This window comes from Pieris napi, chromosome 13 (genome assembly GCF_905475465.1).
Source record: "Pieris napi chromosome 13, ilPieNapi1.2, whole genome shotgun sequence".
In the NCBI taxonomy this organism is placed as follows: domain Eukaryota; kingdom Metazoa; phylum Arthropoda; class Insecta; order Lepidoptera; family Pieridae; genus Pieris; species Pieris napi.
Window position 1 is genome coordinate 1498656 of NC_062246.1, and position 17164 is coordinate 1515819.

The 17164-nt window shown below is 32.8% G+C and overlaps 1 protein-coding gene across 4 annotated transcripts in view; it reads left to right on the plus strand.

The window, feature by feature from the left end:
• Window positions 1-13991, plus strand: part of LOC125055109 (homeotic protein distal-less) — a 91961-nt gene extending 77970 nt beyond the window's left edge. Inside the window, exons 4-8 of one of the 4 annotated variants that reach the window (XM_047657353.1) lie at window positions 6244-6400; window positions 6939-7126; window positions 7874-7951; window positions 11199-11335; window positions 11781-13991. In XM_047657353.1, coding sequence (XP_047513309.1) covers window positions 6244-6400; window positions 6939-7126; window positions 7874-7951; window positions 11199-11335; window positions 11781-11862 — 642 coding nt within the window. In that variant the 3' untranslated portion in view covers window positions 11863-13991. The remainder of the gene's footprint in view (window positions 1-6243; window positions 6401-6938; window positions 7127-7873; window positions 7952-11198; window positions 11336-11780) is intronic. The other 3 variants (XM_047657355.1, XM_047657354.1, XM_047657356.1) reach the window with 3 other exon arrangements.
• Window positions 13992-17164: the final 3173 nt, after the last annotated feature.

A 17164-nucleotide genomic window follows, 5' to 3' on the forward strand; every position in this document is an offset into this window, starting at 1 on the left:
AGCCGAACGTACGACCATAGGCTTGAGAAGGGCTCGCTTAAGCCACTAGGCCAACGGTTCTTCGTGCAATTAAAAAACCAACACTATTAGTGAGTTCCACATCGTTAAAATGATTTTCCAATAATTCTCACGAGAAAACAGGAAAGGGGTGTATCAGAAGGAAATAGCCACACCCAAGAAAATTAATACGTAAGATACTTTTTACAAGATGCAGTCACGTGAGGCATTAGCATAGACAATTGTTGGTTGTCGATGATCTGTTTTATCTATGGTTAAAAAGTTGTTTTTGCAACTGTTATCTTGTTTTTTTAGATCATGTTTATAATATTTATTTTATAACTGATAAAAATTCTAGCCTATTAATTCATAATTTTATTCATAACTTATCTGTAGTAATAATCTATAGTTTATAATGGATATTAATAAATATTCAAGTAAGATTACAGCGCCATTTTGTCCCATAATAACATGTTAGATTTAAAAAATCAACTCCATGCCACTCACTGTCCGAGGCATGCAGTTTTGTAGCTACTGTTTTTTCTACAAAAAATCAAAGAACAGTGCAATGCACGATCGACCACGTATTAATATTAATACATTGTAATTAATTATTCACTTCGCCATTCACAAATTGAGCTGTGATTTTGACGTGACTGAGTCATTTGAATATAGAACGTGTGAATGTCCCATTTAACATTATTCAGATTATATTGTCTTTGGTTAATGCGAGTTTAAAGTTTTAACTACACAAACGCGAATTTAAACGGACTTTGGCTGACAAGTCAAAAGCGCTGGAAAATTCGTGAATAAGTTTAATAAGTTTTTCTTTAAATTAAGAAAATTCTCAATATTTTAAACAAAATTATATTTTCGATGTACCTAGATATATAAAAAACACTTTTAAGTGTTTATTTATTTGTAACTGAAATAAGTGCAGACAAAGGCTATTGTGTCTAAACTAATATCTAAGGAATAGATTTACATTTTTGTATGTAACCAATATCAAAAAAGCTTTCACCTATAGAACGAGTAAAATAGGCGTTAGATAACAAAATATTAAAAAATATAATTAGGTAGTAAGTCGGGACAAGTCGCTTATATAAAAAAAAATGAGCGCTACATATTTTGTTAAGAAAAACTCGAAGACGTCCCTGAGGAAGGTTTTTAGAGGAGGTACTTAGATTTTTGTTCTTTATAAGCGAATACTGTCAATGGGGTAGCATAGCAAAATGTTCAATATGTATCTAGCTACTACAAAGGTAGGCTAAGTAAAAAATCATGTTAAGGCGAAACGATAATCGCAGGGGCAGCTTTTTAATAAAAACGTAATTAAATATATAAGAGAAGTAAACAAAAAAGCATTTATGATTGACATTTTCATTCATCTACATTGTTGCAACGTTGCATTCAGAGAAATGTTTGTATTAATTACAAGATTCCTGCATTTTAACATGATTAATTTATCAGAACGTTCAGTGAATTTAAATACAAATATATAATATCGAAAAATTTATGTTATTGACCCAAGTACATTAAGCCCTCCTTATTTATAAAAATCAAGTCAAACGTTACAGCTAAGGCTCTCTTTCTGTAAAATTGTGCTTACGCTGCGATAAAAAGAGACGGAAAACTTTTGTTAAAGCCTATTTTTTTAATTACAGCGCGGCGGCCTGAAATTCATACAAATTCATTGCCCCCCCTCTCTATTGTTTCCCAATAGGGTTAAAAAACCCACGAATAATTGTGACATTTAAGACCTAAAAGAACTTTACATCGATTTAAATCTTATTCAGATAGTCCATAAACTATTTAGGTCTATCTTTTTTATCTGTGGTTCAGCGTTTGTTGTCTATTTAAATAGTACATTGCACTTCCTCAGTACAGCATAACGCGGTCCCAAGTGTCCGAATAGCTGTATTCGCGGTTCCCGGTGCTATGCGTTCTATCTTCTTTGAGCTCGCCGCGCCCGAATGCCCGCGAAGGTATGCCATTGCATACCGCCGACCGCTGACGAAACGGTGGGAACTTGGGGACTTTTTATTCTGAATTTATTTTCGGAATTTGTAATTGTTTCACTAGTAACAAAAAGCATTTCCGTCAGTCATTTTCAAAATTTAAAAAATTCAAATTCAAATTCATAACTCATCGAAAATTTAAAATGTAGCCAATTTTTTTTATGGTATTCAATATTTTTTGAATTCGATTACGCGTAGAATAATATTTACATATATTAATAATTTAATTGATTCATGCACTTCACACTTGCAAACCTCCTGGTGTTGCGAGTGTCCATGGGCGGTGTACACTTAAAGTAAAGCTGCCTTCTTGCCTCCAAGCGCATTCTGGCTTCTAAAGTGTTTGCCGCATTTCGTAATATACATAGGAATTACTAATATTTGAATATTTAATAAAAAAAGGCGTGAAAAAGCTTCATTTGTGAAAATTCCTTACAAAAGTAGAAATGTTTTTTTCGTTGTTCCTTTGGATTTAACTATACATTTATTAATTATTTAGTTCCAATTAGAGAGTAAATTGTCCTTTTGAGAGTAATTAAATAAAAAACCACGAGTTTTACTAATAACTTAAATACATATTTAAAAACGTTGTTGTTCTCTTTACTAAGATTTCTTATACAAATAAAACTCATATAAATGTTACGATGGATTTTTGTATGGAAACGTATTAAGCGCTTGTGTTCGAGCTGTCAATAAAAAAAAACTATTTTTTTGTATCTATGTATAGATAAAGTGGTTTTGTTAACTAAGATAGATTACTAACACTAACTATAACTACATATAATTGTCATCGTTTTGACATATACAATATACTTGACAAAACAAAACGCGCGGTAGTGGTTTCCCATTTACAGCAAACATTGTATTGTACAAAGTTTGGTAACATAGTTCTTTAACCACTAAAATTAATCGAATTGAAGTGAGGTAATATAAAATAGAATACCAATAGCGTGTTGGGGAGGTTAACGCGTTGACCCGCGTAATAGGGGTGGGGTCATACTAGTGATGCGCTAGTTTAATGTCGATAAACTACTTCTGTCATGTAATTTTAAAAAAGAAATTAAAAGTTTGGTGGCAGTGTACTGCTGGCAGAATTTCCTGTATTGTAAGACTTAATTTTTAATTATTATTATTACTATGTACTCTGTGTGTTAGAATTAATTAAAAAATAACTACTGAAATTTATATGACAGTTTAAAAAAATCACCATTTTTACATTAAGATATATTTTTGATATATTTAAGCGATCACCAGTAAATATTTCATATATTTCATAAAAATCATATAAAAAATATAAAATAAATCAGTGGCGCTACAGCCTTTTTAGATCTGGGTCTCCGATTTCTGTATTTGTTTTATGATCATTTGTCAGTCTAATAAGCAAGTAGGTGTTCAGCCTCCTGTGCCTGACACACGCCGTCGAATATTGGGTCTAACCGTCTAAAGCTAGACGGTTTCCTCACGATGTTTTCCTTCGTACGAGCGAATGTTAAATGCACACAGAAAGTCCATTGGTGCACAGCCGGGGATCGAACCTACGACCTCAGGGATGAGAGTCGTAATTATCATTTAAATGTAAAGCCTTAAAAGTTCAGATTTATAAATTCACACTAAATCGTAACGATTGATTTTAAAATTATTTGCAATATGTTTATTACATGAGCACTTAATAACTTCATTATGTCACTTCGATTCAAACATAACTGGATTTTACAATAATGTAAACAGTAATTAATTATATTTTTGGTAGCTGTTATCATTTTGTATTTTTATTTCCAGACTAATGAATGAAGTCCGAAATAATGAATATTATTAATAGTCTTAAGGAAATACATGTTTTTGCTTCTCAAATCACAATACATGTATGTATAATTGGTAAAATTCTCACTTAAACTTGTCCCCGTATTTTTTAATTCTGGTCCATTATAATATTTAAAACAACTTAACCATTTTCGGAGTGATCGTCCTTTACGAGTTCATGTTTACGGACTGTCACGCTTTTAAATAAACATAATATATGTACGTGAAATTCATACCCATTGATTAAAATACCGCGCGACTAGTTAGCCTTACATAACATATAATTATCGCCGTGAATCTTGCTTAAATTGTTATTTTCATCACGTTTTTGTTTCGTTAATATGGAGTTTATTTTGAAATGACTGTCATCGCGCCTTACCCGACCCATTGAATGTTTCTGACGATGCATTAATTATCTTAATTATTATTTTAAGTACGTCTAAAGTGTCCGTGCTAACGTGCCACTTTTGAAGTGCACCGGTTATTTACATTAATAATTAAAAGCGCAATAAATACAGTTTATCAATTAAGTATTTAGGAGAGGCTCAAGTTTTTGCAGATCAAGGTTGTTGTTAATTAAAATTAAGTATTATTTTTATTATTTCGCTGGTAAATTATGGCAGCGAGCTGGCAGTAACAAGGCGTACGCGGGTTACAGTTACAGTAAAAAAAATCTCGGAACTAGAAATATTATTGTACGGTATTGTTACTTATGCCTTAAGATTTTGTATTGTTATATATACATAAGTCTACTATATAAAAATAAGTCGGGTTTTCCTTCCTGACGCTATAACTGCAGAACGCACGAACCGATTTCCACGGTTTTGCATTCGTTGGAAAGGTCTTAGGCTCCGTGATGTTTATAGCAAAGAAAATTCAGGAAAAATTTCAACAGAAAAGCGGGATCATCAAACGAAATGTTACATAAAACGAAGCCATCTGGTGGCGAAACGGAGTTCGCCGAGTTTGCTAGTGTTTTATAGAAAACATGTTAGCAACAACAAGTTTCTTAACGCGTGCTTTTAATTATTTATTCCTTCCGTGTCTGCACATAGACAACTTCATAAAGCAATCGATAAATAGATTGAAACAGCACATCACTACTCACCGAAGCTCCGCCCAAGCTTATGGCGTACCCTATGCGTGAGAGGTGAAAATCGTGCCTTTACCAACAAAAATTCACAACTAACACCTTTAAATATATTGCTTTATCTGAGGGTGGCAAGTAGCTTATAAAGATTTACTATTGTGTTCATCGAATTTTACCAATGGTTTAAAAAGTAAACGTAATTTCTACGAAGCGTATTTTCGCTTAAAATTATATTTTTCATATTTTTTCAAGATCAAGAAAATATTACGACATATAAATGTCGCAAAAAAGGAAAATATAATAAAATTATAAGTTAACAGTATTTGCAATATTCTTAACCAACATTGTAATAATAATAATTTAAAATTAAAACAAATTTATAAAGTTTGGTACCTGTTGCAGTGTATTCTTGTCTTTTTACGTCATTTACACACCGAAATGACATTATTTTACAGGAATAGAACTTGTATGTATATAAGATAGTTAAGATACAATACATATTATATTCAAATAATAGGTTTCTGTATGTTATTATAAATGACCTTATAACCGATCCGGCATTTTTGCACTGATAATTATTACGAGGAAAAAATATATAATATGCCAAGTAAATTGTTCTTGTTGTTAGACACGACGTAGGTACTTCGTTGTGAAGATAATATTCAAAACGCATAATTAGTAGAAAATTACTAATGAAAGTATTTAGTAAATATAATTCAGACCGTACTTTAATTTTTTATTCAGGAAATTTCGTGCATATGTTGTCTAATCGCATGTCTAAACTCTTCTATAAAAACATGTTGCCCGCCATTTGAACGTTTAGTAGTACCTTAAAGTAAAAATATATAGTAATATTAGATGACCCGGCAAACGTTTGTTTTGCCATGTATATTATTTCTAGGAAACATTTGTTTAGTTCAATAAAAATATCTATCTACAATAATAAAAATAGGGGTTGATCGTAGAGGAGCGAAACTTTGGGGTTGTATGTATTTTTGTATGTTGTATCATGAAAAAATGAAAACAAAAATGTTTGTGTAAAATATAAAAATATTTTCGCTTAGGGGCTTGAAAGATAGATAGTAGCCGAATCTCAGACTTACTGAATATGCATAAAAAATTTCATAAGAATCGGTCGAGCCGTTTCGAAGGAGAATGGGAACGAAATGACATAAGAATTTTATATATATATATATATATATATATATATATATAGATAAAAAGTCACTTTCCATAGCAACTAATATAATTTTTAGTTGAGAAATACAGTTATGTAAACATAGTTACACTGGTAAGGAGTGTTTTTAAATAAACTAATAGTGTATTGTTTATCAATAGGTGAAGATCTGGTTCCAAAACCGAAGAAGCAAATACAAGAAGATGATGAAAGCCGCCCAAGTAGGAGCACCCCCGCCCAACCTCGGCCTCCCGCCCGGCAGTCCGCCTAACAACAACCAGTTGTTACATGGTCAGTATATGGAAAAGAAATTCCAAGGTATAATATCCATACTTGTTTTATTTTTTCTAGTTTTTTGTATTCCATTTATTTTGATCACATTTTAAAGCATATAGCCCGTCACAGACTTAGCTATAATATATATGTATTAATATTTTTATGGCTAGGCATATTACTATATATTTTCTATACTAATTTTCGCGTGACCGCACACTCAGCTATAATATATATTTCTGTGACGTCACCAAGCGATACCATAATATACATTATTGCATATTACTATATATTATGGTATAGCGAACACTAGGACGACCATCAATTAAATGAAGGCAAAATATATATTTCTCAGTGTGTGGTAGCTTGCTATAATATTATAGTACGGTATATTAATATATATTATAGCTAAGTCTGTGACGGGCTAATTGCAAGGTTTTTTGATAAAGCAATTAACTTAAAATTTATTTTTTTAATTAATTAAGTTAACTCTCAGTAAACAAACAAAAAATCAACATTAGCTGTGGTATTTTAAAAAGAAAATGTTCAATACTGATAACACTATCTTTTTTATCATTCCCAGGTGGTGGAGGCAGCTCTAGTGGCTCCCAGCACTCTCCTTCAGCGTACCAAGGTGGACCAACACAGGCCCACAGTCCGACGCCCAGTTCTACTCCAGTTTCAGAGTTGTCCCCTGGTTTGTCTCCAACGGGGACCCCTTGGGACGTTAAACAGCCCCCACAGCAGTCGTGGGACGTAAAGGTTGGATATGTAAGAGAATTTCTTTTGAATTTGATTTTTACTAACACAATTCTTTATTTACAAAAATATATTTATTTTTACGAGTAATGCTACATTTTACATTATTAGTCATATAGACTGGACTATAAAAGAGACTAAGACCCCCGAGTTTGTTTCGACATTTCTTCTCAGGGCAGTCAGTTAGGAAATGTCGACTTCATCTAGTTTAGGAAGACATTGTAAAAGTGATTTATATAGTCCTACTTGCAAGAATAAACTATTTCATTTCATTTCATATGAATTGGTCAATTCTTATATTATTTGTACATATCATACGTTATTAAATTTATATCAACTACAGTGTCTCACGCAAATAATCATTCAACACTTCAATCATCCAAAAGTAATACACCAAGCGGCTTTTTAAAGACTCTATTTGGAAAATCTTTTAATTCTTTTGGTAAATGATTGTAAACCTTAATTGCCATACAAAATATGTTTTTCCTAAACAGTTCCAGATTGATTTTTGGAACAGCCAATTTCTCCCCATGTCTAAGTCTACTTCGACAGATGTTTATTCCCGTTGACTTAAAATATGTATGTTTCTGTGCACGAATAAGGACATTTCAAATATACATACCGGGAGGAGATAAAATTTCTTTCCATTTCAAAGTTCCAATTTAGATTCCATTCTGTCTTTTTCTTAACGCTCTCACCTCTCAATGCACCTTTAATGTATAGTAAATACGAGGTCTTTACATTATGTTATTGTTTTAGCCTAACTCGGGGCGGTCGCCGGACGGCAGCTGTGATGTCAAACCACACCAACAGTCGTGGGATCCCAGGGTCGGTTATGTAAGTACAAATATTACTATTTAAACCTTTTTTAATGGAATCTCGCTGTTGGCCTTGGCGAGCGTAGAGCGGAATGGAATACTGAAATATTTCCGAACCAATTCGACTTAGGGTCCTTCAAGAAAAGAGCGTATCAATTCGCACTCGCGAGCCCTCTGGCATTGTGAGTGTCCATGGGCGTCGGGGTATCAATTAACATCAGATGAGCCTCCTGGCCGTTTGCCTCCTGTTCTTTAAAAAAAACTCGGCATATAAATAATGCATGCGTTTTGTGGAATAGGAACGCAGTGGTATAGATAGGTATTTGTAAAAAACCACGACTACAATGTATTTTTTTGAAGTGAAACTTCTTTATCGGGGTTGGAAAAAAAAATTGTGTAACATTTTTTCGTTACGCGTCACATCTTTCCGTTACGCGCCATCTTTTTTAGTGAAACTTCTTTATCGACGTATGGGAGAAATTTTGTAGCAGGTTACGCGCCATCTTTTTCTTGTCCCTACCACGGTTGATCCGAAGAGATTCGAAGCCATCAGTAACAAAAATACATATATAATAACGATAACAATGATAGTAATACTAATAATTCTATTACAATTAATAAAATTCTGTAATAATCTTAGTACTACAAAGTAGTACAGTAATAAGTTAAAATGAAATAATTGTATTTGTATTCATGTCTATGATAATAAAAGCCTTTTGTTAAACTTTATCTAATTTAACTTTATTTAACCAATTTCTGTAAAGTTGCATATAGTAGATCATTCTTCGAAAAATAAGGTCATAAAGAAGTTTCACTTCTTACGTGTGTACACAAAGTACACGCACACATTATTTTTTTTCATGGACGCATTAAATATAAGATGAGAGAAAGTTTACGAATGCATTTTTGACCTTACAAAAGACCTCTGTATATCTAACGATTTGACTTTTTAAAGAAAATCATACCATCTCTTTAATCATGCATAACAATGATGAAGTAAACCCATCGTATTTTTAATTCACTTAACTAAAATTTAATTAATTCTATACTTCAAATAGTGGAACCTTCTAATCATAAAAGTAGCTTTTTCCAAATGAAATAAATACCGTGAGTTTAATTTAGATAAATGCTTCATGGCTCACCCTTACCACACCCTTCATATACATACAACTATGTTATAGAGCTTAATCGTTTTGATAGGTAATATAATGCATATAGTTATTTCTAACCGTCTAAAAATTCGAAGGACTGAGGTTGGGGATTTGAGCAATATAAAATATGAATTTAACTAGAATTATGACATAAGGAGAATAAACTTTAGTTAGTTAACACAAACATCACTAGAAACAAACAAATAATATGACAGTAATAAATTAAATTACAAAAAAACAACTACTTAATTTTATATATACAAGTATAGAATATAGTAAATTATCTTAGCCAATTTATTAATAGTTAAATAAAGAAAATCTAATTAAAATAAATGTTATAAAATAATCAACGGCTCAAATATAAGAGTCTTAACTCGAACTTCGAATTTGTTCCCTTTGGAGAGACTCTTGGGCCGTGGGGTTCAAGTTCAGACTAAAGAAAGATTTAAGTTGGCGCCTGGTAGATACCTCTACTCAACGAATAAGTATCGCAATACAGAAATGAAATGCTGCCAGCGTTAAAGGTACACTGCCACAGGGACCAAACATTTTTATTTATTTTTGTTTTAAATTTATCTATTTTAAATTATTATTAATAAGCCTACTTAGAACTTAATTTACTTAACCTATTAAGAATATTGTAAATACTATGTATTTGTGTGCTTGAAAAAGTTTCGTAGATTGAATAATATGAATAATAGTGAATATATACATACATGTATTATAATAAATAAACAAAAATGTTTGGTCCCTGTGGCAGTGTTCCTTTAATGTTAACATTTCCTCGTTGTATTCAAGTCAAAGTCAAGTCGAAAATCATTTATTTATATAGGTAACACAATGTACTTACAAACATCAAAAAAGAAATATACATTAAATGCTTCTAATTTTACATTTACATTTTTATTGCGATACTTACTCGTTGAGCGAGGAAAGCACCAGCTCTGGGGTCACCATCTACCAACTTATGTTATAGATAATTTTGATGTGTTTAGACGCTTCAAAGGGTTAATAAGGGGACAGAAAACGTGGCTTTTAACACCTAAACAAAAGAACCATTGTTCCATAGAATGAAATTTAAAAATTTGTGGTTTTACAGTGAATAATGTACAATGTAAGACTTGAGGGCACTTAGAAATGTGGGACGGGGACTCGTAACTACTTTAGTCCTAAAAGTTCAAGTAGCTATTATCCAACAGACTTTAAGATATACGTCCGACGCTACGGAACTTTGACTATGAAGGAATGAAGCCTTTATTTCAAACAACCAAGTTCTTACACCTAATAATCTTATGAATTCTATGAAATAAAATATGAATTCTTAAAAGGCCGGTATCACGCTTGCCTTCTGGCAGTGCAAGTGTCCATGGGCGGCGGTATAACTTAACATCAGATGTGCCTCCTGCCCGTTTCCCTCCGGTAACATAAAAAGAAATCTACTCAATCTTCCTCGATGTTTGCTTGTCTTCCGACATAGGCCTCCTTCACATTAAAAATATTATTTATTTAAATATTCATCAAATTTTAAGGCAGGTGGTTAAGCATTGGTTAGGATACTTGACTGCTGTTAATGAGGTCTCAGAGCAGTGTTGGCCTAGTGGCTTCAGCGTGCGACTCTTATCCCTGAAGTCGTAGGTTCCATCCCCGGCTGTGCACCAATTGACTTTTTTTCTATGTGCGCATTTAACATTTGCTCGAACGGTGAAGGAAAACATCGTCAGGAAAAGAACATGTCTTAGACCCAAAAAGTCGACGTTGCGTGTCAGGCACTGGAGGCTGATCACCGATTTGCCTATTAGATTTACAAATGATCATGAAACAGATTCAGAAATCTGAGGGCAAGACCTAAAGTATTTTAAATTAGTTAGCTTGGAACATATACTGTACACAATGCAGTATATATGATGTGTTGTACTTTAATAAATAAAGATATGATTTCTATGGTGGTGGGGTTTTGAAAAGTCCAGGATAAAGAAAGCTCACATTATAACGCTGTAAGTCGGATATCCGAATTACATTTGTAAAGCAACATATATACATAGACAGTCAGATATAGTCTCAATAGATATAAACCTTAGTCCGCCTGATGGTATAATAATAAATGTTATCGCACAGGGTGCGCCTGGAGGTCCATGGGACATGAAGGGTGCGCACGCACATGCTTTGCATCATCAGGCGGCGCCGCAGCCGCATCCACCCTACGTGCCGCAGTACTCCTGGTACCAACCTGAAGCCAACCCAGGATTACTGACGTAAGTATTTACATTATACATATATATTTACATTTATATTTTCCAGTTAGCTTCACAAAACGATCACGAACCAAACCATACCGTCTTGCCTTATGTTTAGATTGTTTACGACCTTTTTACTAAATACACAAATATCACTAGAAATTTAAAAAAAAATGTAAATTAAATTACAAAAAACCTTAATTTTATGTAGGTATACAAATATGAAATATAATATAAATAAAGAATATCTAATTGAAAATATGTATTCATAATTTTTTCGTCTATGTATTCTTAAAATATTTAATTTAATTAATATTAATTTTCACCTTGCTATCGCCTCCAAAACGGGCGAAAATATTTTTTTCACCTATAACTATTGAATAAAGGTAGTTTAAATTTCGAACAGGTTTAAAATTAAAATCCAAATTTTATATAGGTATAATAAACAAATTATTATTTACAGTGAAAACGGCCTAGCCTTATTTCATCGGATGGGCTTGAGGAGCCAATTTCTAGGACCAAATGAACAAAGCTATGACAGCTGAAGCTCTATTTAGGCCTATTTATTGAGCTGAGGAACAGACAGACAATCCAAATTAATATAGAAACATTCCAAAAAGGAAATTCGAATCGCTAAATTATTCGCAGAATCGCAGAATACGTCGAAATAGACAAAGATTTATAAATAAATAGACAATTTGGACTGTTCGACCGCTCCATTGCTCAGTTTCTTGTTATTAAGTGGCTTCATTTTCGAATTTTCCTTGGTGTGACATTACACATAACAGTATGTTACTGTTGCCATGACAACGGTGATAACTGGCATTGTGTGATACTGTCACATCAAATACATAATTACCAATTTCAATAACTTTTTATTAGTAAAATCGACAAACCCTCCTTTGTCTACCGAACGGATTTTTACAGGGTTTATTCTGTAAATATAGCTGAATTTTTGTATAGTTATTGAAAATGGTTATTAAAATCTAATTTAGTTTAAACTTTTACAATGGCACACATTCAATAATAATATTTTTGGTTGTAATTTGTTCAATAATAATAAACATATGGGGATTCGTATAATAATCAAATTATTAATTCAAAAAATTATTTGTCAACAGGGTCTGGCCTGCGGTCTAACATCGTTGGGTAAAAGAAAATTGAGAAAAGTGGAAAACAACCTTTATTGCCACAGATTATGTATGCCATTGTAATCGTTTTATACAGGCAATGTTTAAATGTATAGTTTATATTATTTTATTAGGCGTGCAATAATGTACATATTAATATAAATTCCCATTTTATTTGCATCTTGCTAAGTACCTTGTAATGGACAATTTTTCATAATGGGCCTACAGTAAAACTGATAAAATAAAATTATATAACAAATGAAGGTATTCGAAAAAAAAATTACATAAATTTCAAATTACCCGCAAATATTTTTTTAATTTTGCTGTTACTAAAGAGTTTTAACACCAGATATTTCTTGGGATTGTATTTTTATTTTTTAATTATAAGTTTATTTTCTGGAACGAAATATTTTCTGCTATTTATCATGTTTTGTATGCAATTAATCTTTTTACACATAACCAAAAATAATCTAATTCCTATATAATTTATTCTTCATTTTCCGGACAATAAGGAAAATACATTAAAATTGTAGGCCCTAAAAGACAAGTTTCCTATGTTTAATTGTCCAAACTAAAAATTTGTACTAAAAGCAACAGACCTTGCAACGTTAGAAATTGCGCATGCGCATTATTTCAGTTTGTTGTGAGAATTCACGAAGACCAAAATTCGCTTCAATTTTAAAATGTCGTAATGACAACGCACACGTATTTTTAAAAGTTAACCTTATTTTAATTGAAAAAACTATTTTAAGCTTTAAAACATTCATCTAGATACTAAAACGTCAGAGCCAAACACTTGCAAAACACTTTGAGAGGAAAGCTTTCTCAAAAATCTTATTTAGATTACAAAGGAGCACTCCGTATCTCCCAATAGCGATTCTGTTTAATACTTGTACCAAAGTATTGTACCGTTAAATTGGTTCTATTATTGAACGGACTATATCGAAGTTGGTTTTATTTCAGAACCAATTAGGGTCATAAAAAGAGCGCCAATTCTGGCAATGTTAAGAGTCAACATTAGATGAGCCTCCTGTCTGTTTGCCTCCTGTAACACGAAACAATTTAATTCAAGACTATTGATGTCGATATTGGGAGTTATAGAGGACCAAATTCTTCAGACTAAACTAATATTAGTCCAGTTCTTAAAAAAATTGAAATGCCAATACAAAGGAAATTAAACGGAAAAGCGATTTTGGGGTTTGCATCAGTCAAAACTCAAGTCGAGTCAGTAGAACTTTTAAACTATGACTTCTTTAAAAAAAACTTACATCTGCATGGTACAATTGTTTTATATTTGGTATAGTGGGTGAAGGCCCCAATTTCGCCCTTGGAATGGCTAGACAATTAAAATGGGGCTCTGTTATCGTTTTAGTACACGACTTATTTATTAGTGAAACAGAAAAATAAACCATTCTGTTGTGATATAATTTTAAGCTATTTCTTGTAAAATTATCTGAACTACAGTTTATTTGGGCAACTTGTAACTAAATTCTATTACGCTGTTTTAACAAATGTCTAAAAGTTAAATTGTGTTTACTGTGAAAGAAGGAAAAAAATATTTATTTGCCCACTGAATGTCAGTGTCGCTATTGACAGTAAGTTAAAATACAGGAAAGATATGGGCCTACTAAGTCAGTATTGCTGTTGACAGCAACTTAAAAGATAGAAAATATATAGGCCCACTGAATGTCAGTGTCGCTATTGACAGTAAGTTAAAAGATAGAAAATATATAGGCCCACTGAATGTCAGTGTCGCTGTTGACAGCAAGTTAATAGATATGGGCCTACTAAAAGTCAGTGTTGCTGTTGATAGCAACTTAAAGCTGAGCTAGGTCAATTTTTATTAAAAATTACTGACTTTTTGTATTATTTGTGTGTACTTTAATCAAGAAAAGCATTTTTTTTAATTTATAAATAGAAATGACCAGTATATCAGTTAAAACAGTGCAATTAGATTTAGTTTCGATGACTTAGTGCGTACTATGACTAAAACGTTATGTATTTTGACAAACGGGAGACATACTTAGCGCTAAGTCTCGACTCAGCCAAGAGCTTTAGACGCTTTTACATAAGTATTATATTTAAAACATAATATGTCAAACTACAATCTAGTCTTGAGCTCATGCTTACGAGTGCAAATGTTGCCCATAGACACTGTTTTCGCACAAAAATTGTTGAGAACCGATAATAATGTACTTTTTCTTTTATACTAAAATCAATTCATTTATTTTATTAGTATTTAAACAAAAAGTTAAATATTTAGTAAATTTTAGTTGAAATAACTGAATTGGTTTCAGTTGGGTCTTTACGGGAAGAATGTAAATATTTTTTGTAAAATATAGAATATACATATAACTATAGATAGATTAATTACATCATAATTACAATGTATTATAAGGAAAGTGGAACTAAGAAAAAGTGAATTAATTTTTTTTGTCAAATAAAAATGGAAAAGATTGACTTTGTGTTTTATTTTATTTCCAAAGATAATTGCCAAATGAATTCGTTGAAAAACTAGATTCCAATTAGCCGCACGGTACAAAGTGCGAAAACCCTTAAAAAGAAAAATATTTTACCGGAACACAAAAGTACCTAATCAGTTTTTTTTAAGGCCGGCAACGCAATTGCGAGCCCTCTGGCAATGTGCCGCCAGTTGCTCTCCTTTTTATTTAAGTATGTCAATTGTACTATATTTATGTATATGCAACAAAGTGTTAATAAATAAAATAAATAAATAAATGTGAGTATCTATCGGTATCACATAACATCAGTCCTGCCTGTTAGCCCCCTGTTATTAAAAAATGACGCATTGCTCGTTAGTTTAGAGGCTAATTAGTTCAGTTTGGAGGGAATAGAACGTTGAATCAAATCTATTAATAAATTCCGAATTACCAATAATTTTAGTATCAGAAACCAACTGTATGCTAAACGGTTGGTAAAACATCATAGAGAAAGCACAAACAAGCCCCGTAATGTTATGTCTGCCACAAGCTCCCTCTATACAACCAGAGAGAATCAAGATACTGATGTTCTCCGTCTATTTGCAATGATTTAAGTGCAAGGAGAGGGCAACGGCTGTGACGGAACGACTACCGACACCACACAACTGGTTGGCGGACTGCCCAAGGTATCAAAACTGTAGGCACATAGGTTATGATGAAGAGCAGAGAAGGGGTTTAAGTGACTAGATAACAGACTTGATAAATACAAGCTATAGAATTATTTTGTTGCTGCATACAGGTCGTAAAGGTGTGTGCGTTAACAGTTGGAAACCAATGCACCCTCTGTCTTCTTTGCCGATGAGTAGGGATGCCTACAAATTCAAATTTAATGACGTGGAATAAGTGATACATGTATCTTATGTTCCATAATAAACATATTTTATTTTGACGTGATAACGTCTTTAAAATCGTTTTAGTCGGGTGACATGTTCAGAAACTTGTGTCACACCAAAACCTCACGAGCGCGATCGCAGGTATAACGAGAGAGAGACGGACCGATCTCCCGTCTCATCTCGAGCGCTGCCAGTCATTCCGTGAATGTATGAAGAAAAATGTATATCATAGTCGAATAAGTAAACTTGTCATTTTACACCCGAAATTTATCATCAAAAGTGTGAATAAACGATAGATGTAATTTAAAATTTGAAAAAATTGTTATCTTCATTAATTCCTTACTTCCCAAAAACTTATATCACCAATAAGACGTTATCACGTAAACATCTCGATCGTAAACCTACTTTACAAACAACCAATATTTTTTTTATTTTATTTTTAATGTACCTGAAAGGGCTCTATTCGGAAGAGGAGAGTCGAGCGGTAGCTCCTTGACCTTGGAGGCCAAGCTGTCATGAAACAGTTTCCAATAAAATAACCACAAGCTCCACCAATTCTGTACAAATATCTATCCCATAACAGATTTTATTGTTTCGTTGGGAGCCTCCACAAGTAACAGTCGAGAGTAAAATGAGCAGAAACGAGACAGCGTCTGATTTCCGAACGTCAAAAATCTATAAGATTTGAGCATACATACACTGCTATGAGTCGAAACTCTATTACCTACTTATAATAGAGTTTCGACTCAGAGCAGTGTTGGGCCAGTAACTTCAGCGTGAGACTCCCATTCCTGAGGTCGTAGGTTTATCCCAGGCTGTACACTGTACAGCCTTGGCCCACACTGTACACCAATGGACTTTCTGACTATGTGCTATTCTCTAGTACGATGAAGGAAAACATCCTGAGGAAACCGGGTTGCCTTAGACCCAAAAAGTCGACGGTGTGTGTCATAGGCTCAGGAGGCTGATCACCTACTGGCCTATTAGGTTGACAAATGATTATGACACAGATACAGAAATCTGAGGCCCGGACAGAAAAGTTTGTAGCACCACTGTTTTTTTAAGTTTCGATTCTGAATCCTAGAGTAATACTTCAATGTAAAGTAAGATATCAAGAAACTCCCCCAAAGGTTCTCTTTAAAATACTTGACTCATATAAGATTCGCGCTTAACTTCTCAAAAACAATGTGATAAGTATTCCAAAAGTCTTTAAATGTCACAATGATTTGTATAATAAAACATTATGTGTAACTTTAACCATTATTCACTATACAATAAAATAGATACATATTAAAAGGTTCACATAAGCCGGTAAATCACAGAATTAATTTCATGCACACTGTGAGTAGTGTTAGACATAATGTTAAATATCCTTTTTTAGTA